Genomic DNA, 27,048 nt, shown 5'->3' on the forward strand with positions numbered 1-27,048 from the left:
TAACAAACCATGAAATAATGAATTATATTAAAATAAAGATTATTTATTACAACTGAGTCAATAAATTCTCTAGCCAACAGTTGGCTTACAGGACATCTACTCTAACACTATGTGTGTCCGCAAAATAACAAAAATCAACTATAACTAGCAACAAACTACCTCGATAGGAGATACTGCGAAGACATCACTTTCTAATGTTGTTAAGGTAATATCGAGGCCTTTATATTTCGAAAGCCGGGTAAGAGATCCTGATTTGAAGGAGAAGATTTCAAAATCTCTATCCCCTGTCTAGGGAGAAATTTCGTCAATATTATCAATATCTGCAGGGGATATCTTTCTGGAGAGCACAACTGCATTTGTTGCTATAGTATTATTCTCAATGCTAGGCTATGTTCCTGATCCTTGACAATTGAATGCGGCAATTGTTGGGGAAAACCCTTAAACCGCAGAATCCGTTATGCTAAATCATAAGAATTTGACTTGAAACTTAAGCAGAAGCGTACTTGAAGTCATACTTATGAATTCTTTAAAACGTATCTTGATCTTCCAGATCTATGTGCTCTTTCCTTGAGAGAAACCTTTAGTTTTCTCTTCTAAACTATTTTCTTAATGTAATAGAGAATAGGAAATTTGATAACGCGAGATCTGGGGATCATGACCCATATATATAGATAATGTTTATCATTATCTTCTGATATTTCTATTTTAGCTCATCATAAAAACAAAAGTTACATTTATCTACACATTAAAGGCTCACAACCTATTAAATACATTAAAGCTCAATAACGCGAAACCTTAGTTGATAACTTTATTTGGGCTTAACTTAATAGACAACCCACGACACATAATTATTCACATATAAATGTAAGTCCCGAGAATTTGATTATCATAATCAGACATATTTTGTTGATAATTAAGGTGATTGAAGACGCATCGTATCGGACCGGAAAAGGCGAGGAAATAGATATAAAGTATGTGCGAGATGAGCTCTCGCGCATATGCGCCACTCAGCCCGGCGCATATGCGCGAAATGTCCAGAACCTTTGGCGCACATGCGCGAGTAGATACGCGCACATGCGCGAGGGGTCCAGAAGACCTCGCCATATGCGCGAGATGAGGCGCGCATATGCGCGAGGTGTTGAAATGGAAAATGCCGAGACAGTAGGTCTCACGCATATGCACCGGTTGGTGTCATGCATATGCGCGAGACATGCAGACCAAAGAACAAGACACTTGTCTTTGCCATGCATATATATTGAGTTGTCTTCATTTCCAGCTTCATATGGTCGAGAAAGGAACAAGAAAAGCTTCAGAATTCCTCAAGTTCTTCATAGCTTAGATTTGTGGTTTTGGTGCAATCCGGCCAACGGATTTTCGATCCGAGACTAGGTTTACACTCCTCTTGTTTCAAACTACCAAAGAATGTAAGTATTATCACCTTCCAGTATGTTTTGGAGTTGAGATGATTTGGGAAATCAGAGTTTGATTGTTAATATTTGTTCTTATGATTATTGTGAATGTTTATTCGCAACCGGATCGAAGAACGGACATCGTATGCTAATGTTATTAATTTCAGCATGTATTGTGATTAAGAATATGCAGATTTCAGCATGGTATATTGTATTCTTGAGGACTTTGACTTGTTAAGATGGATATGTGAGTTAGTGTTATTGATTGATGTTATTTGAGTTGATCGGTATCGAGAAACTACGCCGTCATGCCGTCGAAATGTATCGAGATTGATTATTGATTAGTATATGTATTGAATTGAGTTGTGGATTGATATTGGACATCTCAACATTGCCATTTCAGATTCATCTTGTCATGTTTCGACATCGACACCTCGACATCGATAAAGGTTTAATAACGAAAGGTATAATTCATGTTTGATTTAGGAAGACACAACTCAAAGGAGATTCAATTGAGTTTCCCAACAAAATCACATACTAGATTGATGTTTATATTTTGAATGCTTATGCTTTGTTTGTAGATTCATATTCAAGCCTTTAAGATAAGTGAGTCATTTGGTAGATTCTCCAAATAACTAGACGTTCGGTGGTGTGGACGCTTCGGATCAGAATCACTCTGATTGTAGATATTCGATACAGTCAGGACCGAAGTTTAAGAATAAGATGTAACGCTACCCTGAATGGGAGAGTAGGTGGGAGACCTGTTACATCTTATTCACACCGGGATCCCTAGATTTAGATACGAGTCGAGTCAAAATATGAGTTTGAATTATATGAATTACGTTTCATAGACTATGGGACGTATTGCTATTGATTATGTGTATGATTGTTTTATCTATCTTCACTAATGTGTCATAATTACCGATTCATGTATTATGATTTTGTATTCAATCGCATGACATGTTTTATACTGGGATTTGTTCTCACCGGAGTTTTCGGCTGTTGTTGTGTCTGTATGTGTGCATAACGACAGGTGGGACAGGAACTGGGTCGAGACAAAGATGAGAGATCGAGGTAGCGTGGAGATCACGGGCCAAGAAGAGGAACTAGGAATGTTTACTTTTGATATGTAATATGTTGTGAACTCTAGTTTGTACTATGGAAATGGAATAAGACTTGTATCTAATTATGTGGAAATGAATAAAGATGTTGTTTGTGTATGATTTATATACATCTGATTTAATATAAAAAGAAATTTTTTTATGACACACATTTTTGAACAAAGATCCAATTAATCCCAAAAAGAATTGAGTTAGAGCCCGGGTCCCCACATAAGCCCAATAAATAAAATTGATACAACAGCAACAACTCTCGTAAGATTATTCAAATTCCAATTTTTCATCAAGCTTAGGCATAATTGAAACAACATTTAGCATACTAAAGTATTCATTATATAGTAACCTATCAGACTGGTGCAAGTGAGTGATTTTCAACCTATGATGCAGTGACACTTCAAAGACACAATGTATCATTTTCGACACATACCAGACTCGGTGTTCGTGCATTTTTTGTCCATGCAGCCAAGCTCGTGTTATATACCATTCCCCATCGGTGACTGGTCGTTGAATAAACAATCACGAGCCAGCCTTCCAATGTACTTTGCTCTCAAGATTGAGCCATCAAACAACACAAGCCTTTTGAGTATTTCGAAATCATGGTATCCGGGTTTGTCACTGATAGTGGAATCAACCAGGGTTAACCGAAAAAAAGTACCTCTCATTCAACATGTACACAACACTCTACATTTTATGATTTAACTAATTTGTGTACCTAACATAGATTCCACAGCCTCCAACTGCCCGGGCAACTGTGTGAAACTTAGCAGCATCATTGCAGCTCTGCCATGTTGGAACAGATATATAAATCAGTACCACGCAAGTCCTTGCCAAAATTTTATAAACTATACCCAAAAAACGAGCCTCGTACATAGAACATGTCCCAATCTGGTACAAATATTTTTCCAAATAATTGGTTGTTATAAGCCACAACAGCTATATGGAGCGCTAAGTCCTTGGGTTCTGGGGGTAGTAATCATCTGGGCACATGTTATGGTACTATTCTTGGAACTGTTACAGTAAATATGACATGATTTACGACAAACTACAAATATGCCATTTTCTTGGAAATTCAAGCATTGGATCCATTACCTGTAAACGAATCAGTGCTGTGAGCCATGCAACAAATTATTCAATTTTCTTGGAAATTCTTGGATATCGAATTTTCGAGTCATTCTTGAAAACGTCTAGTTAGTGAGACACGGACCTCCGGATCCAGTTGCTAAAGTTTCAATTATGCTCTGTACATCAACCTTAACTCCATCGACTTCCTGGGAAGCAAGGTATCTGTGTAAATCATCGTAAAATTCGGTTCACTCGATACTACCATTACGGGCACTGCCCCCATCCAATAATATTTTGCCATGTGTCAGTTAATTTTTTTTTTATTCTACCAAGCTGCTCAACCATAGTTGGGTAATTTCAAATTGTTCAATTCCTCTCTCAACACTTGGGGTCTCGTAATTTCAAATTTTTGAAGTCCTCTTTCCGAAGCTTCACCTCCTCTCTCTCTCACAAGTGAAATCTTCCACCGTCCTCCACCACGGCGGTTCCGAAATCCACCGTTACGACGCAAAAGCCAGGTTCGTGAACAATATTATGTGTTCTACTTTTCTTGTAAAATTTGTAGAACATGAAAATACCCATTATTTTCTTATGTAGTGTGTGTGTTTATTATTATTGCAAAGTTAAGTAAAGGTTCATATATAGCTTCAAGTTCTGATCAGTCCTCCTCCCATTTCTTTGTCAAAAAGTAAGCAATGAGTTTCCTCTACCACGGTTCTACGCCATCAAAATCAAACTGCCCAGCTTAATTACCTCTCTCGACATATTAGCCCATCTCATATTCTTGTTCACGATCGTACTCACTCGTCTGAACCCCGAACATATAGAAATGAAATGATGAGGCACATTGAGCAAAGTTAATTCATTTAGGCTTCCGTATAAATGCTTCAATTTATTTATTCAAAAAATAGTTGATAAGAGTTAAATTACATAAATAAATAAATGACAGCTAGAATAGCCCTTCGAGAAAGAAGCAATAGTTGATATCAAATTGTGTACATTGCTCCTTTATTTTTTATTCCCAAAGTGATTTCTCATATTTGATTGTGGCAGATATCAAATTGTGTACATTGCATCTTACTTGCAGGGGTATGAAGCATCTTGGCAGAATGGTGGATGATTTGTGATGATCAGATTTTTTTATTTGATTCCAGTAGACCAATTTGCTGGTAAAATTTAATTTCATTCTAGTATATCAAGTTGATTTTCCTTGTGTTATAGTAAATATTTAAATTAATCTAGTTTGTTTGTTTTTTTTTGAATTGATCCAGTTGTTTTCTTGCTTGAAAATGGAAGATAACAATCAACTGTCACATGAAGAGGTGGAAGGAGACTACAATGAAGAAGCTGGAAATGTTGAGGTACAAAATGAAAACTCTTTTGTCCATGTTTTGGAGAGTAAATTGGAAATGGGGTAGGTTGTGAACTGCGTTGAAGATGCTTATTTGTTGTATTGTCATATGCGCATGCCAAGGGATTTAGTGTGAGAAAGGGTGATCAACGATATTTTTCTCATACCAATGAACTTCAATCAAAAGAATTTCATTGTTCATGTGAAGGTTTGAAAGATGAGAAATTTTCTAGTAAAAGGATTCCAGTTTATCAAAAGTCAGCCATTAGAAAACAATGTCAAGTCAAATTGAAGATTAAAAGGGAAAAAGGGTGTGAATGGAAGATGAGTAGATTTTTTGAAGAGCATAACCATGAGATGTTTGTACCTAATCAAGCTCACTTGCTAAGATCGGCACGCAATATATCACATGCAAAAAAATCTACTCTAGAAGCTATGGTAAATACTGGAATATCCGTTTCTAATGATATCTCTTTTATAAAAATATAGCATGTGGGCCACAAAATTTAGGTTTTATTAGAAAGGATGCATATGACCATATGAGTCGATTGAAAAAACATACCAAATTGAGAATGGAGATGTCACTGAAACAATTTTTCCACTTTCACATAATCGTTTATGTCAATGGCATATAATCAAAATGCTCTTTCACACTTTGGGGGTTTAAATGTTGATTCTGCTTTTAAAGGATTGTGGTATAAATGCATGAATAATTGTGATTCTGAAGATGAATTTGAGAGCACATGGAAATATATGATTTGGATGGTCATAAATGGTTGAATGAGATGTACAAGCTTAAGCAGAAATGGTCTACTGGTTTTATGAATGGAAGGTTTAGTGCGGGACTTTTGGCTACTTCGAGAAGTGAAGTCACAAATATGATTTTAAAAAAAGGCACGTAACAAAATGAGTTCTCTGTATGACTTTGTGCTGAATTATGCAAAGATTCAAAATAATTGGCGGGAAAGGGAGACGACTGAAGATACTCGTTGTCGTCGTGGTAATATTGCATAGATTTTGAAAAATCATCCATTGTTAATTCATGCTACTAATATTTATACGATGTCTATATACCATATATTCGAAGTTGAATTGGTTAATTCCTTGAATTGCAAATCAGTTGAACCACCATCTTGTTTTGGTAATGATTAGAATTAGATTCAAATCAAAGTAAAATATCATGATGAAAACTCAAGGGTTCTTCATGTGGTGTTCAATAAGCAAAATCATGAAAAAAAAAATTGCAGTTGTCATAAGTTTGAGACAATGGGATTTCATGTAAGCATGGTTTGATAGTGTTTAATTCTATGGATGTCACTGTCATACCCGAATGTTATATTTTGAAGAGGTGTATGAAGAATGTAAGAAATAAAGTTACATCGAACTTTGACGAAAGTGGCAGGGGTGGTGCTGGTCATGTATCTGAAGTGGTGTTTGTCAACGAAATAATGAGATCAATCTATGATCTAACTCAACAGAGAAAATCTAGTGAGGAGGCAAGAAAAATATTATATGGATTGGTTGACACAGCAAAAGATGAAATCTCCAACCTTGTATCAAAGTTAAGTGTAGAAGATGAGACACAATGTGATGATATTGGAAGTGATGGAGTATGCATATGTAACGCACTTACTGCTAAAGCCAAAGGAGTTACTAATGTTAATATTACACGACATTGGGATACTAAGAGCAAAAAAAGAAAAGGAAAAAGAAAGGAGAAAACAGAAGTTTCAAATAAATTTTCATATTTTCAATTAAGTGTGCACACTTGTTTGAATTGTTTTGCTTACTGAATTTCCATATTGTACTAAGTTTGTAACTTTGTTTAAATTGCTAGGTACTAAAGGAGGAAAAAAAGGGGACAAAGTTCACAAAGAACGACCAACACACGAGAAATGAGTTATGGAATTTCATCATAACACTAAAATTTCACATTATCGCATTTTCCTTCCATATTTGGAAACACTCAACATTTCTTTCAGTCGTCAAATCAAATGGAAACATTTTTTTAAAAAAAATTCATTGTTGAAGAAAAATATGTTTACATGTTATATATATTTTTTCTGCTTAAGATACAAGAGGGTAATGCAAACATCTATTTAGGTGATCAATTGAATTTATTTCCTTATCAGTTTGGGAGTCCTCATTCATCACAAGTAAGGAATTTTGTTTTAAAAATTTTGAACTTTTTTATAAATAGTTTCTCATTAATGTTTTAATATTGTTCAGGGACATGGTAATTGGAGGAAGACCATTTGTGCTTGCACAACGTTTTAGTAGTGTCATATTATAGTCTCGTGTTTTTTTGATTTGTAATTGAACACCAAGACAAGACAATATTTTCAGTAGTATCATGTTGTTTTCTGTATTCTCATGTCTATGTAATTCCACTCCAAGACAATGTTTCCGAATATTTATCCAGACTTTTGGTGTGTTTTGTATTCTATAAATTTTGTTTATGCTAGTTTTCGATATTGCTTGTTAGATCATATTTATTTTATTGGGGCATGTTGATTGACTTTTGTTAGCTGTAAAAATTATGCTAACTGCAAAAATAGTCATTTTATTTGTTAAAGATGGTAGTCAAATTGTAAAGTGGACATGTTCATGTAATTCTGTTGGACATATATACCGATCATATTGAATCAATGGATGTCGTTTTTACGCTATGGCAGAACTCTTTTCCTGCCCTCTCAGGCTTAGGTTAACCAAGAAAAATATTTTTAACATTTTGTTCGTCTGTGATTTGTATTGGTGAAGAAAGCAGGACATCTAATCATTGACGTGAAATTTAAGCTCAAGGAGGCCATATTATGGGAAATTTAAATAAGTTTACCCTGCAAAGATGTAACTTCAAAAGATAATGTGGGTGGGGGGATGTTCGTATCCTTCAATGCTTTTGAAGTTGCAGACACCATTTTTTCTGGAATATCTATAAGTAACATTTTCTGGAATATGTATGGATAACATTTGATGCATCATTACATTACAATTTCATACCAATGCATGTGGGGCTTATTTAATATTACACCTTCAGTTTGCATGCATATGAGGGACTAAAACACACAAGAATGATATTCTACTTTATGTAATATTGACTTTTCAAATATGAATTTAATCTTTTAAAAGAAAACTCCATGACTAGCATTGATGCTTGAAAGCGTATATGCAAATAATACAACCCAACAAGATATGACACAAGGAGGCAGCAAAAAGTACGAAGTCCAACTGTGGCTTCGGTTTCGGTATACATTCTTGGGGCATCTTCTCAAAATTCATCACATAAATCAAGATCAGAGGCAAGAGAACTAACAAACATTTTAATGAGAAAATAGCATCAGGATTTCCCCATACGATACACAGAAGAAAAACACAACCATCCCAGTAGGTCTAAGATGTAAATGAGAAAATGGATTGGAGAAAAAATATATAATCATCACTATTAATTTTCAGATATTCAATTTGTTTTTTATCTCTTCTGTCATCTCTACTAAATTTGAAAGTACAACTTCCAATTTAACTATCTTTTTCCGCTTGAGTGACCCTTGACCTTGCGTTTGCACTTGCACTTGCACTAGAAGGTGCATATGACGTTTCTTCAACACTAGGGATAGAGGAAGAAGCTGCAAATTGAATGTCCATATACGAACAAAAAGCTTTTAATGCATCATCCCTAAAGGAGAATGACCTGTGAGACGCACCGCTAAATTTATTAACTTGTTTTTGTGCCTCTTCCAAGTCTCATATACACCAGGTTTACAACCAATGAAAACTACATATGTTTTCCTCTACATCACAAGAAACATAAAAGAACATTAAAAAGTTTACAATAAAGAATTAATATAATTTATAGAAAAAATTTGAAAAACGAAGGCTCTGACCGTAAACGAAATTAATGGTGTACCAAATTGTTTTTTTGTTTTACTGCAACAAAAAAAGTAGAGAGTCACTACATATAACAAATAATCGCTTTCCAAGTACATGCCTCTTTTATAGTCATCCAATCAAAAATTTTGATAGCATAATTTAAACAACTTGTTTTTCCGTAAAAGGATATCAATGATGTTCCAAGGAAAGCACTTGACTCTGTATTCCGATACAAGTATCCATGAACTTGCTTCCCTAAACATAATGCACAAGCATTATCAAATTCGCACAAGCAGAGAAGATGCTTACAAAGGTAGCCTCACTTGGCCGTAAAAGACCACAAATTGCATACCCTTCCACCATCATTTTTTTTTAAAAAAGGCAATTGCTTCCCTAAAACGACATTTTCTCGTGAAACCAATGCATTATTAATATTTAAAACAAAAACGCAAATTAAAGAACCAGCAGTGGCTTCTTCACTCATCCCATGCTAGCATTTAGATTATGTAGAGCTAAATCGACGGGACATTTCTCCAAGCAGGTGTAGAGCTAAATCTAGTAAACGAAGGAAAATATATCTGTCAAACATAGATCCATCAACGAAAGAAAAGACAAACATAGGAGACAAAATCTTGTAAATCAGTAGATTAATTAAAAAAAAGGGCATAAAATTACGAAGACAAACATAGAACTCGAAGGGAAAGCTAACTCGGATTTGGGAAAGAACTCCCTTTCTTCTCGAGAGTACGAGTATCCGTCGAATTCTTCTACGCTTGAGTTGAGAAATGGTGAAAATGGAGTCTTCAGTTCTTCTGCACTTTAGTTGAGCAATGGTGAAAATGGAGCCTTCTGTGCTTGAAATGGGGAAAAGCTTATGCGGACTTGGGAAAAAAAAGGAGCTCAACCATGGTTGGGTTTTCAAAAAGTTGCAAATAAATTATATTTTAAAAAAATTCATGTATTTTTTAAAATATAATTTATTTGCCACATGTCAACCTTCGGGTGCCTGGGATAGTGCTCGTGATGGTAGCATCGACTGAATCGTAAAATTCAAATACATTTTCAGGATCAATCGTTCCAACATCGGTACTTCTCCATGCAGTCCATTGCTATATCTTTTTGCATTTTTATATATTTTTTAATGTAATGAATAAATATTTTAGGTCCACCTAATAATAAAGACATTTAAAATCTATTTTACTTTTTATAAATTTGTAATAAGTAAAGTATTGATTTAATATTTTTATCTATTATTTTATTATTAATAATAAAAATATAATCGAAATCCAATTCATCTATCCAAAAATAATTTTAGTTATTTTTTTAGTCATCAGAATGAATTTCAAATTATCTTCTATATAAAATCATTTCGAATCATCTCTTCAAAGACCTCATTAATCCAAATCATTTACTCCAATCACAAACTTGATTAATGAATTTTAGATTTTTTTAATCCCAAAAAATAAAGTAGTTTTTTAATCAACGTAATTACATTTTTTAATATATTATAAAATACTCAACTTAGGGATTGACAAGTGTGTACCAAGAATATTCTTCAATACCTTTTGCAGTTGCAGTTTTATTATTTATTCGATCAATCTCTATTTTTTTTCCCATTTTTATTAACAAAATATCAAGAAAAGCAGAAGAAGATCTAAATAAAATGATAAAAAGGAAATCGAGAAATCAGTAGGAGTAGAATTGATGGCAGAGTTTGCAATAATTAAATGGGCTTAATTTTGTAATATAATAAACTAAATAAAAAGAATGGAATATAATTTGAATCTTTCTTACACTAACAAGAATAAAATAACCAATAATATGATCTCACCAATCTTTATACGGGTCAATACTATCGATATTCACAATAAAAGTAATATTTTCTCATAGATGACCTAAATAAAATATTCGTCTCGTAAAATATGACCCATAAAACCGTCTTATATAATTTTTTGTGAATAACCAAAGTGGCATAAAATTTTAGAATTCAATTTTTAATTTTAAACTTCTAAAGAATATACGGGCTCGAACCGTAGATAAATAAAACTCCCAGAATAAATAATTTATTTGAGGGAAACAATATCATAATTTGCTGCATTCCTAGCAATATCAATAATATAGTATAATAATATTTTAGTTGACACCACACCAAAACTTATGACCAACTTCGTACAGTGTCACCACGTAGTGCCCATTTGTCACCTCCACAAATATTTTATATATATATATAAAATATACATATTAATGAATGATGTTTACAATATACATATATAAAATAACAACGAATATTAATCTTTATCTATGATATAAGTCAATTCTAACGATATTCACAATAAAAATTAATATTTTTAGAATAAAAAATAATATTTTTATATGGATGATCCAAATAAGAGATCTGTTTTATAAAATACGATCTGTGAGACCGTCTACACAAATTTTTGTCAATAATAATTGTTATATATATAAATAATGATCGTGATTATTAATATATCAAATAAATTGTGAATTTTTAAAATGTAAATAAAAAATATTATTTATTTAAATAATTAAATATTTTTATAAAAAATAATCGATGTCACGAGATCGAAATCGAAACAGGTTGGAAATTAATTTATACAATGAAATAAGAATTATTTATAGGTGTTTGTGTACTACAATTTGTTGTTATTCCAGCTTCCCATTTCCCGAGTCAGATCGATCACTAACAAAAAGTTTGTGCACAGATGGCTTTCACAACAAGCAACTCCGGCGCCGGCGCCAATAACCACCTGGATGAAACCAACTTGACAATCCCGAACGTCAAGATTCAGAGCTTAACCCACCTCATTGACTACCTCCCGGACCTCAAATCCTACCCCAACCCGCTCGACAAGAGCCCCTTCTTCCACCCCATATCGGAATTCTACATCACCAGCACTGACGTCATCCTCCGCCACATCCTTCACGATCTTTCCGGAGAGTTCTCGTCTCCGGGACCCCACCTGGCGTACCACAGGGCGGGGCCTCGGAAGGCCATATACTTCGACCCGGGTCAGGTTCGGGCCGCCATTGTGACGTGCGGGGGGTTGTGCCCCGGCATGAACACGGTGATACGAGAGCTGGTGGTGGGGCTGTGGGAGCAATACGGTGTGCGCGAGATTTACGGCATAAGGGCCGGGTTCCGAGGTTTTTATTCCTATGAGCCGGTGCCGTTGAATCCGAAGATGGTGCATGGTTGGCACAAGAAGGGTGGCACTGTTCTTGAGACTTCCAGGGGTGGGTTCGATCTTCACAAGATAGTGAATTCCATTCAAGACCATGGCTTTAACCAGGTGAATTTCCCATTTCTATTTTAATTTGATCTAGGATGCTAACAAATCGAGCACGATCGAATACTGGATAGGTTTTTTTTTTTCCTTTTTCATTTTAAATTTTATCTTACGTGAAGCTCAAAAAGTAAATATATTAAATCTGAGTTTGGCTCGATTTGAAGTTTAGTTGATTTATTGAATTTAAATTTAGTTAGGGATTTCAAAATCAGACACGAACACGGTTCAATCTCATAAAAATAAGGTTTGAGTTTGGGGTTTTTGGGTTCGGGTCAGATCGGATTGGACCCGATAATTGACCCAAAAAAAATGATTGGATTGGGTTGGTTCGTTGACCTGAAAATTTAATTTTTTTTTTCAAAAATATATTCAAACTTGATTATTGTCACTTAGAAGTTGAAAATTATTAATATATAATTAATATATTTGAAGACTTGATTAATATATTTGATAGTGGGTCTCATGTGATACCGTCTAACGGATCTTAATCTGTGATACAGGTCAATCCTACCGATATTCAAAATAATATTTTTTTCATGGATGACCCAAATAAAGATCTATCTCATACAATAAGAATCGTGAGACCGTTTTACACAAGTTTTTGTCTATATTTGAAGACTTGGAAGTTGAAAATTATTAATATATAATTAATATTTGAACACTTTTATATATTAATATAAAAAATATATAATTAATATATCTGAAGACTTGATTATTTTTGTCACTTGGAAGTTGAAATAATTAATATATAATTAATATTTGAAGTCTTTTATATATTAATATAAAAATATATATAATTAATATATTTGAAGACTTGATTATTGATTATTATCACTTGGAAGTTGAAATTATTTTGTTATGTTCGAAGACTTTTTGACTAGCTTTTGTTATTATATGTTTGAATTAAATGTTATTATTATCATTATATGTTTTGAATATTTATCTCATTATTGTGTTGAAAAATTAATACTACACATACAACTAAAATTTTATTACACACAATCAATATATTACACATTCTTAATGAGAAACTTGTGAGGATATTAAGAAATGTTAGATATGATATATTATTATTATTTTTTTTATTTTTTCGAATCTTTTTCATTAATTTTTTTTTAAAAAATAAATAAAAGTCGGGTTAGGCGGGTTAGACGGCTTCGTGTTTGGGTTGGGGGTTTTCGGGTTGCTTCGAGTTCAGGTTGGGGAAAAAAATTTACGCGGGTTGAACCGAGACCCGACCCCATTGACATTATTTAGTCCTCTGGTATGATCGGATTTAATTTGGGCTTGTGTACTTGTAATCGTGTAATTTATCATATGCGTATAAATATTTATTAAAATATTAAAACATGTATTTTATTTATGGGCTGTGAACGAATTAATTGATACTGGATTTGAGTAGAAAATTATTTATATCATCCATTTTGTGGGGTGGATACGGTTTATATCTTAAAAATATATTTGAAAATCGACAGTTTTGTCAAGTTACAGCGGATTTAGTTCATTGATTTTTTGACTGAAAATTTTTAAGGTAAGAGTGTTTGATAAATAAGTAGGCAAGTCTTAGTTTCATATTGTGCCTCCATTTTTGCTTTTTTGATTGTCATCATAATACATAGACAAATATATATGCAGCTTTACATAATTGGTGGAGATGGCACTATGCTAGGGATGGTCTCATTATTTAATGAAATCAAGCAACGGAAGCTAAACATCGCAGTAGCTGGAATCCCGAAAACAGTTGACAATGATGTTGGCATCATCGACAGATCCTTTGGTTTCCAAACTGCAGTGGAGATGGCACAGCAAGCTATCAATGCAGCTCATACAGAGGCTGAGAGTGCCGTAAATGGCATTGGCTTAGTCAAGCTAATGGGACGCAGCACAGGACACATAGTCCTTCACGCAACCTTAAGTAGCCGTGACGTTGATTGCTGCTTGATCCCAGAAAATGATTTTTACTTGGAAGGAAAAGGCGGACTGTTTGAATTTATTGAAAGCAGGCTAAAAAATAATGGGCACGCGGTTATGGTTGTTGCTGAGGGTGCTGGACAGGATGTCATACCTAAAACTGGTGATCAATCCCATGTACAAGAGAAAGATGAATCTGGGAATCCGGTTTTCTTGGATGTAGGCGGCTGGTTGAAATCCGAGCTAAAAAATTGGTGGAATAGGGACCATCCAAAAGAGCTTATCACTATCAAGTACATAGATCCCACATATATGATAAGGGCTGTTCCTGCGAATGCCACAGATAATTTGTATTGTACCCTTTTAGCACACTCAGCGGTTCACGGTGCCATGGCTGGATACACGGGGTTTGTCTGTGGTCCAATTAATGGGAATTACGGGTATATTCCGGTGGAGGAGGTGGCTCAAGCAAAGAATCGGGTGGATATTAAAAATCATAAGTGGGCTTGGGTTAGATCTGTCACCAACCAGCCTGACTTTTTAAGATGCTCTGATGAGAGTGGGATATGAGTTTCCAGGTTGGATTTCTTCTATATATACTTGCTGCTCTTTCAGTCCTTGAATTAGAAAATCTGTTTTATTGGTCGCCCCACACTTTTGAATGTAAATTTTGGAAGGAGTAGTTTTCTCCTTTCTCTACCAAAAACAAGTCCCAACTACCTTAAAATATGACCAATATTTTTAAGAAGTAAAAGGTTGCACATCTAATATGTGGGACGACTCTCGAATTGCTTCATTATTTGGTGACTTGGTGAGAATTATTTGATCAGTATCGAGTCCATTTGATGCTTTGAACACATGCAAATTATTGAACATGATATTTTAGTTGCTGATAAAATTTATGAAACACTCCCTTTTAGAGACAGACCAGAAAACGAAACTAGACATTTCAACCTACTGGCAAAATTAGTTGAAACATAAAGAAACTCGATTCTTTTGAACATAAACATTAGACACAGAAGATTTAATATCAGCAACACGTTGATGCAGGTTGTTTAGCAGCAGTCTGGTCCACAGCACACTCTTGCGCAGCGTATCAGAGGCTTGGAGAAATCAAACAAACAGCATCGGCAACCTTCAAAACCAAGAACAAAGAAAAACATTTTACTATCAACGCCGAGTTCGTCAAGACTAGTGATTTATTGCTCATGCGTTAATGCTTCGGTAATGTGCTGAACCTCAACATTTTCGAAGATGATTTATATTATGTGGTGTTGGATGATGTATTCTTTATGTTCTGAAAGTGAGATTGTATGATGTATATATCATATCATTTAATAAATAACATATTCTATTCATTATATTAAATCATTTAGGCTAGAATATATAAAATATGGGAAAATCGGTTTTTATTGGAATCTAACAAAATGAAGTGGTACCCGTTTAGTTCCATTTCCGGAAGTGAAAGATGTTTTGGGAAAACGATCATCTCTAAGATAGAGGTGAGACGTTAAAAATGGAAGGAAGAACTAATGTAGTTGACCTTGGGGATGCACCATGCCTGGCTGCACCTTTGCTGCATTTGCCCAAGCGACGAGGAAAGCTACCACAAGTAGCCATGTCACAGTGCTGATCAAAGATTTTGCATTGACCATCTCTTTCAGTTTGTTCAGTTTTGAAATTGATCAGAAAATGTAGGTATGATAAATCCCTTTTCTTGATGCCTTTTTTATAGAGGAGAATCGTCCCCCGATGTAATAAAAAAACTGTGATTTTGGACCAAATAGATATGAAATGGGGTTTCGTTGGATTATCCATTGCTGCTATTGTTGACTTCGAACACTCAAATCCATCATTTCATAAGTTGGTAGTGAGTGACTCCGTTATGGTTGAATTCCATCAGTCACACCAGTGGGAGTTTGGAATGTTCCAGGGGGAGGGGAAGACTAACATGAGCTTTCTACTATTTTGATTCAGAAGATTTGATATTGGTATTTAAATGATCTTCGAAAATGTTTTAGTTGGAAAGTTGAAGTAAATTTTTATCAGATTGATTGTTTATATATAAATTAGCTTAAAGAATCATATCTTGATATCATTTCCAAGGTTTTGAAAGGGCCACAGCTACCTTTTCTTTTTTACTTTGGTTTAATGAATTGATATATTTAGGGAAATAGCATCTTACTTTTGAGTGGTAAAATATACTTAGTTCAAAGTCCAAAAGGACAGATCTCGCCGCCCATTATACGGATCCATACAAAAAAATGTAAGCTAGTGCGAAGACTTGACATGACTCAGTTTGTTCGCATTTTTTATGCTGGCCCAGACTTGTTTGTCGTTGCAAGTTGTTTACATACGAATCATTAATGAACTTGGATTTTTTTTCGGTACGGTATCGATTGGTTTTATATCGAAAAAACTTTATATTTTTTTTAATTTTATAAATTTATTGTTTTAAAATATTATATATTTTTCGGTATTCCGATATATACCGAAATTTTCAAATTATATATCGTTACCGTACCGAAAAAATTCCTTATTGTTATCGAAATCTTCGGTATAACAAAAATTCGGTAAATTCGGTATTTTTTCGGTGTGGTAATCTCGATATACTGAAAATTAGATATTTTTTCTCATTCCTGATAATACATTCCAGTAGCCGGATATCTTGAGAACAAGAAATTCACGAGGGTGGAGCAGAAAATAAGAGTGTCGTTGTTGTATAAAATTTCCATTACATGAGGCAAAGCTGACTTAAAATTACGAGTAAGAAAATTTTGAACCAAGTACAAAATAGATTCACAGACATTTTCCTGCCAGAAAATTACGAAGCCACAGTGATGATACATGCCATGGCATGTGCTGCCATTGGCTAATTGGGGTCTGCATTGCTTCCCAAATGGAGCCACACGCAAACATCTAGCTTCCCTAAAAACAGAAAGACCTGATTCAATGAGCAAGTGGCAATCAAGGTTAATGTGTTGCGAAAGAAATCAGCATGAAATCCAACCTTCATTAAATGTAAATAAATCATAGATCTTTTCGTTTCTTTGTTTCAACATAAAGGAATATCTAAAGACAAAAACTTAGGTGAGACGGTCTCAAGGGTCGTATTTTGTGAGACGAGTCTTTTATTTGGGTCATCCATGAAAAATTGTTACTTTTTATACTAAGAGTATTACTTTTTATTGTGAATATCGGTAGAAGTATTATTTTTTATGTTAAGAGTATTACTTTTTATTGTGACTATCGGTAGGGTTGACTCGTCTTACAGATAAAGATTCGTGAGACCGTCACACAAGAGACCTACTCATATGTAAAAACAAGATGAAATGATTCAGAAGCAAATTACCTGACCACAATGCACCAGATCGTCTAAAGCAATTCTGAGAGGGTGTCTTAATTTCTCCATCTTGGCCTAAAAAAACAATAATCATTTACAACTTTAAAAAATTCAACGAGCTTGGGAAACTCGAACAAAGAAACAACATGATTTCAAACGCCCTATCCATTTGGACCTTGGATTTTAGTCAAATTCAAATAAAGAAAATACAGTACATTGTTTCTTCATTAAAAAGAAAAAGCTAGCTTCATTATAGGTTAATGATACCAAATTTATATATTATACTATTCTTATCATTTCAATATAAAATATATTTGAAGTTGAACTACACTTATGAAACAATACATATTGATACTTTCTATTTATACATATCACCATCTTGTATGTTGTATTTATAATAAAAACAAATATCAATATAAAACTAAAGAAATTAATAAATCAAACACTTTATTAAAAAAAAATTGTTGACAAGAAAAATATAGAAGCGAGAATAATGTTTTTGTCTTGAATCCCAACTCAAATTAGTCAAAAACACAAAGCAGGCAAATAGTTTAGAAGAAATAAATTCCTATGAAGACTGAATCTTAACAAAACAGAGATTTTAACCATTGACCCCTTTAAATTTCGAGCTATTACAAATTTATATGATACAAATAATATTATATAGTTGATTCTTCCAAGAATCCAACCGTTTAAAAAATAAAGATGGCAATTCAGTTGACAATTGGAATCCAGTTGATCAATACCCTGGAAATAATGCTGAGATAACATAAATTCCAAAACACTGATGACCAACCAAATTTTCTTTTCGCCTTCTTCAAACATTATAATTTACAACACAATTATTCCATAATATCCAACATTTCCAAACGCACCTACTTTCAAAAAGTATATGATGTTCTAAAAAATGCTCAAAATTCTCAAGAAAATGAAGGAAAAAACACTGCCTAAGCACTTGTTCTAGAAAAAAAACATCTTAAGGTAAAAAATGGGTACATTGAAGTGATGAAAAAATGGGATCAAATCTTGGATTACAAAGAATTTACAAGAATGAGTTAAGCATGGACAAAAAATCTGAGTGTTATAACTGGTATTACCACTGTCACAAAATATATCTCTATTATACTACAGCCTAGCTACACTCCATATGCCAAGGTTCCTTGTGTTTCAGATTTTCACCCAAAATTCAGAAACTCATGAAGGTTGAGAGGCGCTGTGTCGAGTGTTATTCGAGCTATCAACATGGTGCGCCTAGAGTTTATTGAAGTTGGCTAGATCGATCTATGTTCCTGAAACGTATTCCTTCTCTAGTACACTGAACACGATTTTAAGTCGCTCCTGAAGATTTTGAGTAATGTTCTTAGTGATTCTTTTTCGATGTTTGGTGTCTTTCAGCCATGCGATTCCAAAGTATACTTGAACATTACAACCTACAGATCTTGAAGGCAAATCCTCAACCTGGTATCTCAAGTGAAGCTGCAGTAGTAATGATCAATTACGAGTGAAAAGACTGCAGAAAAAGAGATTGAGCTTATTCTACAGTGAGACAACTGACAAATGGCAGGCTACGTACTGTGAAATAGTCGCCAAGAGGTACTCCATGGAGGGTCATGACCTCTTCTATAAGCCAACCGTTTTTACCCGAAAGACGGGACTTTTGCTGAGTACTAGTCACTTCTCCTCTGTAACAGGATATACGTTTGTCAAATTTGTAATAGAGTTGTCTCTGATATACGTCTGGTTTTTCGGATTCCCATGGGCTGTGAGAATAGTTTAGGCATCCAGCTCTTTCCATAACCCTTCGATCAATCTCACTCCCTCTGAATAACTCCATAGAAAAACTAGTCTGAGAGCAACAAATTAGAAGTGTTCAAGTTATTCACGTGAAAATGACACCAAAAGCAAACAACCCAAGAGACACATTCAGAGGACAAATGGTACAAAAACGGTAAATGAGAAATAAGCAGGTATCCACAACCAAAAGTCAATACATTTGTGTGAAGAGTGGTTTGTCAGAATCTTTAGGGGCTAGAAAAGTACTTACAGGTACAGACAAGGTGGAAGAGTACATAACCGACATGTTAACATCCTCAATTCCGAGAAAGGACTCGGTCTCCTCGGTTTGAAGGCTTTTGGCCTCGACATCTTCCTCGGCAGCAGGGAGATTGTTGACAATGGGCTCCTCTTCAATGGTCTGAACGCTGTTAGCTTCAGATTCTTCCTCAACTATTTGTAACTTCTGCTCAGGAGTCAAGGCTCTTGCCCTCCACAGAGCCATTATTGTTCTGCAGAATACACATTTGCAAGACATTTTCTTTAAAAAACCACAGTAGAGTAGAAACAATCAAAGAAACTTATTTAAGTCATGTGATCTAAACCTTGGAAGCAATTTATATAGTTGTAAAACATCCATACAAAATTGGACAAGGTACACCAGCAAAATAGACACCCCATTTCACCTTTTACCAAAATCGCCAAAACTTAAATGCTTTCTTAATTATAACTTTAATTGATCAAATTTTATGCATCATTACATAGAGGAACAATAAGGCTAGCAGATAATTACTATGTTGAAGACAAATAAACCAAAAATTGGGGTACGCACAAGGCTCATGCATAGAGCAGTGCAAAAATTCTTCAAGGATGAAACGAAATAGTCCATAGTATGAAAGATGAACTCTAGAGAAGATGGGACGAACCAAATTTCTAACCTATTTGCCACATTGAAAGACACAAAAGAGTGAAAATGAAACTTCAGCCTGCCTTCTGCATCCTGTGTCCTTGCTCCATGTCGTGCATCAAAACCTCTTCCAAGCCTTAGTGTCATGAGTACAACAGGACTGCCCATTGATGACAAAGTAGGAGGAATGATTTTAATGTCTTCTATATCTTCCCAGAGAAAGAAAAACTTCGTCTTGTGACCGAATAAATCAGCATGGAACCCAATTATTCTTGCTGACAAAAACAGACGGCCCTGCCACGGGGGCAATAAAATCAGTTTCCTAGACTCTTACCCCATACATGAACAAGAAACTAGGCTCCAAACATCATCACTCGAGCCTTGGGAAGTGCTTATTTTTGCAAAAACAGTAAGGTAGGAGGAAACCAACTGAATGGAAAGTCACCAAGAGTGTGGAAAGTCACCAACAGTATGTGAACGAAGGGAATGGCTTTAAAAGGTAAGTGACAGAAAACATCACACAAGGGAGGAGGGGGACAAATAATACAAGAAATTAAGTACCTGGAGCGGCATTTTACGTTTCAAGTGGCATGAAAAGTCATTGATGAGAAATTCCTCTGGAGGAAGCCCAAAGAGCTTCTGGAATGCTGAATTTGTTTGAAAAGAACGTAATTTAATCTGTAAACATTCCGTGGACCATGTTAAATAGCGATAAAACATAGATTTAAAAACCTGAGAGCCAACTCATAGAAGAAATCTACGAGCTGAAAAGGAGACCCTGTACCTTCTTTCCCACCTCCTTTTCCATCTTAGTTATATAATCTCTAAAGCCATTGCTACCCCTGGTATTGTTCAAGAAAATTCTTAAATGCAACTTTGACTGGCATGCCTGGGCCAATTTTCCTTCAAGGGGAACCCAGATATCAGACAAGTCTGATATATTAGATTTCAAGAAATTAATTTCAATGCATCCGAGAGATGTGGCATCGTCAAAAGGCCCATCAAAATCTAAAACTTCCACATCCAGCACAGATGGAGGCTCTTCCATTGCATCAAATTCAAAAATTTCTGCAAGGGATCATCGATCTCAATGAAGTAATTAACCCAACATGGATTTCTCGGATGAAATAAAGGAAAATCATCATTCATTTTGGCAAGCGACAATAGAATACAAATATAGCAAATATCATACCATTCCAAAGACTGTCTGATTTCTGGAACTTGATAGAGCTGGTCCTTGTTTTACCATTGCAAGTAAACACCACATAAGGATCAGAGAATCCACTTGAGTCAACCGCCGCCAAATTTCTTCCTTCGATTAAGGCAACTGTGAGCAACCAACCATCTCCCTGTGCTTTGATTCCATGATCGGTACCTGTTATCAACATTAACCAAATTGTTGAACAAAATATCTCATCTTATCTCTTATTTAACCAACATATCTCATCTTATCTTTTATTAGTTACATAGGAACTTTTATTATGTTATCTTTGTATTTTAAATTCCTAGGATTGGATTATCTTATCGTTTTATTTCTTTATTTAAGCATTGTAACCTAATCACTTTGATAATGAGAATTACGGTGAATGTTTCCACCGATCCCTCCATCTCTCTCTGTTCGATTTCATGGTATCAGAGCTATCGAATCATAGATGACCAAACACGGCATGGCAACGCCAAAAAATATCCCTGCCACCAGAATCCAATCCTTCGGCAATTGATTTCCCGTCGGTACCAATCACTTGTCATCGATTGAATGGCAAGAATTATTTACAGTGGTCTCAATCTGTCAGGCTCTTTATCTGTGGTCTCGATGACCACACACGACTATTGTGAGTCTTCCTAATGAAAAATAAATACGAAAGTACTCAGATCTTTAAACATTTCCATTCAATGATCAAAACCCAATTTCCGTCTAATATTCGTGTGCTACGCACTGATAGGGCCCGTGATTATTTCAAGTCTGTGTTGGGGAGTTATCTGCAATCACATGGGATTATTCACCAAAGCTCGTGTGTGTATACCCCTCAACAAAACGGAGTCTCTGAGCGTAAAAATCGCCATCTTCTTGAGGTTGCTCGTGCATTACTCTTTACCTCAAATGTTCTTCATTACCATTGGGGTGATGCGATATTAACTGCCACTTACCTCATAAATAAAATGCCCTCAAGGATACTGCAATTTAAAACTCCCATCCAGACTCTCCTAGAAACTTATCCTTCTCCTCATTTAATTCATGGGACATCACTGATCTTCCATCAAGTAAAAAGCCGGTTGGGTGCAAGTAGATTTTCACAGTCAAACATAAATCTGATGGGAGTATAGAACGATTAAAAGCTAGACTTGTAGCCAAGGGATATACTCAATCATACGGCATCGACTACCAAGAAACCTTTGCCCCTGTTGCTAGACTCAACACTGTTCGAGTTCTCCTATCACTTGCTGTTAATCTCGACTGGCCATTGTACCAACTTGATGTCAACAATGCATTTCTTAATGGTGATCTTGAGGAAGAAGTCCTTCATGAAAATACCTCCTGGCTTTGAATCTCAAATACCAGTTAACAAGGTGTGCAGGCTGCGAAAGTCCCTGTATGGACTCAAACAATCTCCTAGAGCTTGGTTTTATCGACAATGTCAGACCGATCACACCTTATTTGTGAAGCACTCTGGGGAAGGTAAAAGTTCAATTCTTATTGTTTATGTGGATGACAATGTACTCACAGGGAACCATAAAGAAGAAATCAATCATGTGAAACTCCTCCTCAGTAGGGAATTTGAGATGAAAGACCTCGGACATCTAAAATATTTTCTGGGAATGGAAGTAGCCAGATCTTCTGAAGGAATATTTATTTGTCAACGCAAATATGTTACTGATCTTCTGCAAGAATCAAGAATGTTAGGGTGTAAGCCTACAGACACGTCGATGGATCCGAATGTAAAACTTGGTGACAAAAGGGACGATCTCTTAGTAGACAAAGGAAGATATCAAAGACTAGTGGGCAAATTAATATATGTGGCACATACACGACCAGATATTGGATTCGTGGTTAGTGTTATCAGTCAATTTGCATATCGAGTGTTGAGGTACCTCAAAGGGTCTACTGGTAAAGGAATTCTATTTAGCAAGACTACCGACCGAAGAACTAGGGTATACAGCGATGGTGATTGGGCTAGCTCCACTATAGACCGACGTTCGACGTCAGGATATTGTACATTTGTATGGGGAAACCTAGTGACATGGAGAAGTAAGAAACAACATGTTGCCCGCAGTAGTGCTGAAGCTGAATTTCAGGGGATGTGGCTGAAAAGATTGTTAACAGAGTTAAAAGTAGAAGAAACTTCCCCAGTTGAAGTGTTATGTGACAATCAAGCAGCCATCAGCATATCGAAGAATCCGGTACACCATGACAGGACGAAACATGTTGAGGTAGACCGTCACTTCATTAGCGAGAAGATTGAAGATGGAATTATTACTGTCACCTACATTCCTTCTCACCTTCAACTAGCTGACATACTGACAAAGGCTATGTTCCGCCCCTCATTTGCTGAATTATCTTCCAAGCTGGGAATGATAAATCTATACGACCCACCTTGAGGGGGAGTGTTGAACAAAATATCTCATCTTATCTGTTATTTAACCAACATATCTCATCTTATCTTTTATTAGTTACATAGGAACTTTTATTATGTTATCTTTGTATTTTAAATTCCTAGGATTGGATTATCTTATTGCTTTATTTCTTTATTTAAGCATTGTAACCTAATCACTTTGATAATGAGAATTACGGTGAATGTTTCCACCGATCCCTCCATCTCTCTCTGTTCGATTTCACAAATAAACCATATTAACCCTGTAAAAATTTATTCAACGCCTATCTTTGACAGACAGTCCAACTTTGCTCAAATTGAAGTCATGAAATCTACAAGATATGACAAAATAAAACCCTATTTGTGTCAAACTAGAACCACGCAGCATGTGTTTATAATGTACATGGATATGCATTTATATGCATCAACAATTGTGATGTGAGCAATGAAAAGACCAGTTCCATTTCACCGGTATAGCGTCCCTCTCTAGGTGAGAAAATATAATATATTAGATTTACCTTTTTGAACTCGGGCCTGCATAAATCGAGAAATCAACTCCAGTACCCGTTTCCCTTGCAGAACAAGTACTCCACACACAATCAATTCACCAATAGAATCAGGCATGTCCAAACCAACAAATTCAAGACCCTGAATTGTGTTGGGCATGGCCAGCCATACATGTGTGAGCACATAAAATCCCATGAGAATTGTTGAAATGACTGTAAAATTAGAAAAATACTGAACTGCCAATTTCCAATCCGACGGACGTTCCACCTGAAGAGATGCTAACAGCTGATCTTTCTCGGAACCAAAACCTTTGAGATCAACTGGATTTACATTCTGAGATAACAACTTTTCATACTGTTCAAAGCTTTCCCTGATACCTTGTTTTGCTCCACCTTCGATCATACCTTTCATCATGGTGCTCTGCAAAAAGTTCATTCTCCAAGAAACTACAAGCTTAGAAGACAGTTCACCAGATGGCTGCTCGGGCCCCTGAGTAATACAGTAAAGTATTTCTGCCCTGAAAGTTTTCCCGTATGGTGCGTCTGGGGTGCTCACACTGGATAAAACAGCGAAAGTTTTCCCATCTGCTTTCAAATACGTTTGCTCCTCTGTAGTTTTCAAGGCTTTAATCAATTTACTAGCAGATTTGGTATATGAAACCACTCTTTTCAGAATCACGCCACCATTTTCAAATTTCCAGGGCCCTATTTGCGAATCAGTTGATCCTTGTATATCAATTAAAGCTTTCAAATGATTTGAGTCCGGCGAAAAGAGCATTGAGTTCAATTCTCGTGGGGTTATACCATACAACTGCTCTAAAACTATCCCTCCCGATAAACTACTTGGAATTTCATCTCCTTGTTCTCTCATCTCCATTGTTTTCATTATTTCTTCAAAATCAACTGATGAGGATCGCTCTTCAGTCTTGTCCTCCAAACCCACTGCATTTAAACTTTCAGGTAAATCTGATATATCAGATGTATCATTAGAACTTACAGACACTGAATCCACACTCTTGTTAAAAATTTGAGCAATTCGACCAGCAAATGTTGGTGCATATGATTTTTCCTCCTTGGAAAGGACTTCTTCTTCTGACCTCATACGAGAAGATGACCTTAAAGGAGAAGATCTTGATGTTAAATCTGATGTCATCATATCAGCAGACTTTCTTGGATTTACAAGATCAGTCATAGGTGGCAGGTCTGGCATTGTATTATTTTGAGAGAAACATATGGTGAGAAGAATTTCACCTATTACAATGCAAGAGGAGTTACAATAGGAGAACGAACCTTCCCAATGACATAAATTATCTGAACTGCCATCTAAAAGCATACTCAATCCAATGTGAAACTTGGGCCCTTCCCTTTCTTTCATTCAGTAAAAACATGCATGCACGTCAGGCAGAATCACAGACATGTCCAAGAAATCAACACAATAAGAAAAACAGGAAACAAATAACATTACTTTCCCTGGATAATTCATTTAAGGCATTGAAGTCGTAAATAAATTATCATAACTAATCCCAAATCTTTAATCAAAACTCCTACACCAAGAACTCATAAATTCCCTTGCCCCCGAAAAAAAAACTCATAAATTCCATATTTGGCATCCACTCTTGAGTGTTCAAGAGAGTTAACACAGGCTAAAGGAAAAGAATAGAGCTTACACGCCTTACCGCAGTCCTTGTTCTTGGCCTTCTTACTCTTCCGCCGCAATGTATACCAAGAAGTACCAAGGGACTGGTCCTTGGCTTCAAAAACATGAGAAATGGGAACTTTGACTTTCCCAACAAAATCATCGTTGAAGTACTTATCTTCGTCTAAAAGTGATATTTGAAGCTTTTCTTTCAAGTCATCAACTTTAAACGTGAATTCCTCACACCATGATGGGTTCAAGCACTTCTTTAAAACTTTGGTCCTGCACTTTTGCTTTCCCAACTGTAGTTTCACGTATAGATCACTCGATCCATTTGGGGCCATTTCCGGTATATTTCTTGCTTCAATTACTCTTACTAAAAGCTTCATGTTTAGGAAAATCCTCTGTTCATCACACAGACAATGATGGCAGTCTTGAATAAGTAACAAAAATCTAATCCAATAATTGAATTGTCCAGGAAGTTGGGGAGAAGAGATAATTTGATCCTCAATGCAAACCCTTTATTTCACAGAATCATAAAATGAATCTAATCGCATTGAAAATCCCCGTTCAAGAAACAGAAACTTTGAGAAAATATCAAGAAAATCAAAAGGTATAAAATATAAAAGCGCCAAACTGCAAATTGGGAGCAAAATACGAAACGGGAAACGGCGAAAACGAATTCCTGAGGAAACTGCAAAATCGATATTAAAAACAAAAACAAAAAAAAAAAACAAAACACGAACAAAGGCTGTTATCTAAAATCTAATCTGAAATTTGGAAAAAAAGATCATATATTTATTATAAAACCCCAAGAAAATAGAATTTTTTGAATATAATTTATGGGTAACTCTTGGTTTAATTCAGTTCTATTTCTTTCGTAATTGTTTTTGTAGGAGAAGAATGGGAGAGAAGGGGGGAAATGCAGTTGGAAAAAAGAAAAAAATTGGGAATTCATCAGCGCGCCCGTTTTTGGAATTAAGTCATTTATTATTAATTAATTAATGGAACATATGCTCGCGGTATATTTTGCCTACAAGTAATGAAATAAGTAATATAATTTAAAATTAATAAAAATATTTATTTAATATTACAATTCCAAGAAAATAAGATTCTTAACAAGTATTAATTTAGTTTCGTTTACATATTAGTAAATTTATTAATTTCCCATTTATTATTTTTATTTTAATACAAAAACAAACTAATTGAACTATTTTTTTATTAAGTGAACCAAACATATCGATTTGTATTAAAAAAATCAAACTAA

At 35.2% G+C, this 27,048-nt stretch overlaps 2 protein-coding genes, 1 long non-coding RNA gene and 1 pseudogene across 9 annotated transcripts; 1 reads left to right on the top strand and 3 right to left on the bottom strand.

Moving 5' to 3' along the window:
* Positions 1–144: 144 nt before the first annotated feature.
* Positions 145–9,932, bottom strand: LOC140804574 (probable galactinol--sucrose galactosyltransferase 2; annotated as a pseudogene).
* A 1,524-nt stretch (positions 9,933–11,456) lies between these two features.
* On the top strand, positions 11,457–15,384 carry LOC140805194 (ATP-dependent 6-phosphofructokinase 2-like). Its single transcript, XM_073161424.1, has 3 exons — positions 11,457–12,118; positions 13,751–14,604; positions 15,077–15,384. The coding sequence occupies exons 1-2, from the start codon at positions 11,531–11,533 to the stop codon at positions 14,594–14,596; spliced, it is 1,434 nt and encodes a 477-aa protein (XP_073017525.1). The 5' UTR covers positions 11,457–11,530; the 3' UTR covers positions 14,597–14,604; positions 15,077–15,384.
* LOC140805195 (uncharacterized) lies at positions 14,941–15,786 on the bottom strand. The gene is made up of 2 exons (XR_012112289.1): positions 15,570–15,786; positions 14,941–15,161 (listed from the first exon to the last, which is right to left on the bottom strand). It is a non-coding gene; the product is annotated as an uncharacterized lncRNA (long non-coding RNA).
* Positions 15,787–18,350: 2,564 nt separating this feature from the next.
* Positions 18,351–26,721, bottom strand: LOC140804860 (C2 and GRAM domain-containing protein At1g03370-like). 7 transcript variants are annotated; one of them, XM_073161013.1, is made up of 10 exons: positions 25,822–26,721; positions 25,436–25,513; positions 24,158–25,348; positions 21,242–21,424; positions 20,834–21,117; positions 20,611–20,727; positions 20,081–20,343; positions 19,414–19,654; positions 18,943–19,215; positions 18,351–18,845 (listed from the first exon to the last, which is right to left on the bottom strand). In XM_073161013.1, exons 1-10 carry the CDS (start codon positions 26,168–26,170, stop codon positions 18,651–18,653), a joined length of 3,174 nt encoding a protein of 1,057 aa, XP_073017114.1. In that variant the 5' UTR covers positions 26,171–26,721; the 3' UTR covers positions 18,351–18,650. The 7 variants fall into 7 exon arrangements, with proteins under 7 accessions (XP_073017114.1, XP_073017116.1, XP_073017115.1 ...); XM_073161015.1 differs by lacking the exon at positions 25,436–25,513; XM_073161014.1 differs by lacking the exon at positions 25,436–25,513 and having other exon boundaries at positions 24,158–25,396.
* Between the last annotated feature and the right edge of the window lie 327 nt (positions 26,722–27,048).

The sequence above is a fragment of the Primulina eburnea genome, chromosome 11 (genome assembly GCF_022965805.1).
Source record: "Primulina eburnea isolate SZY01 chromosome 11, ASM2296580v1, whole genome shotgun sequence".
NCBI lineage: Eukaryota > Viridiplantae > Streptophyta > Magnoliopsida > Lamiales > Gesneriaceae > Primulina > Primulina eburnea.

Excerpts from the sequence above, each read along its gene's own strand:
- LOC140805194 (XM_073161424.1), top strand. The coding sequence starts at position 11,531 with ATGGCTTTCACAACAAGCAACTCCGGCGCCGGCGCCAATAACCACCTG. Across the intron at positions 12,119-13,750 it reads AAGACCATGGCTTTAACCAG|CTTTACATAATTGGTGGAGA; the intron begins GTGAATTTCCCA and ends ATATATATGCAG.
- LOC140804860 (XM_073161011.1), bottom strand. The coding sequence starts at position 26,170 with ATGAAGCTTTTAGTAAGAGTAATTGAAGCAAGAAATATACCGGAAATG. Across the intron at positions 25,514-25,821 it reads GGCCAAGAACAAGGACTGCG|AAAGGGAAGGGCCCAAGTTT; the intron begins GTAAGGCGTGTA and ends ACTGAATGAAAG. Across the intron at positions 21,118-21,241 it reads ATCAGACAGTCTTTGGAATG|AAATTTTTGAATTTGATGCA; the intron begins GTATGATATTTG and ends GATCCCTTGCAG.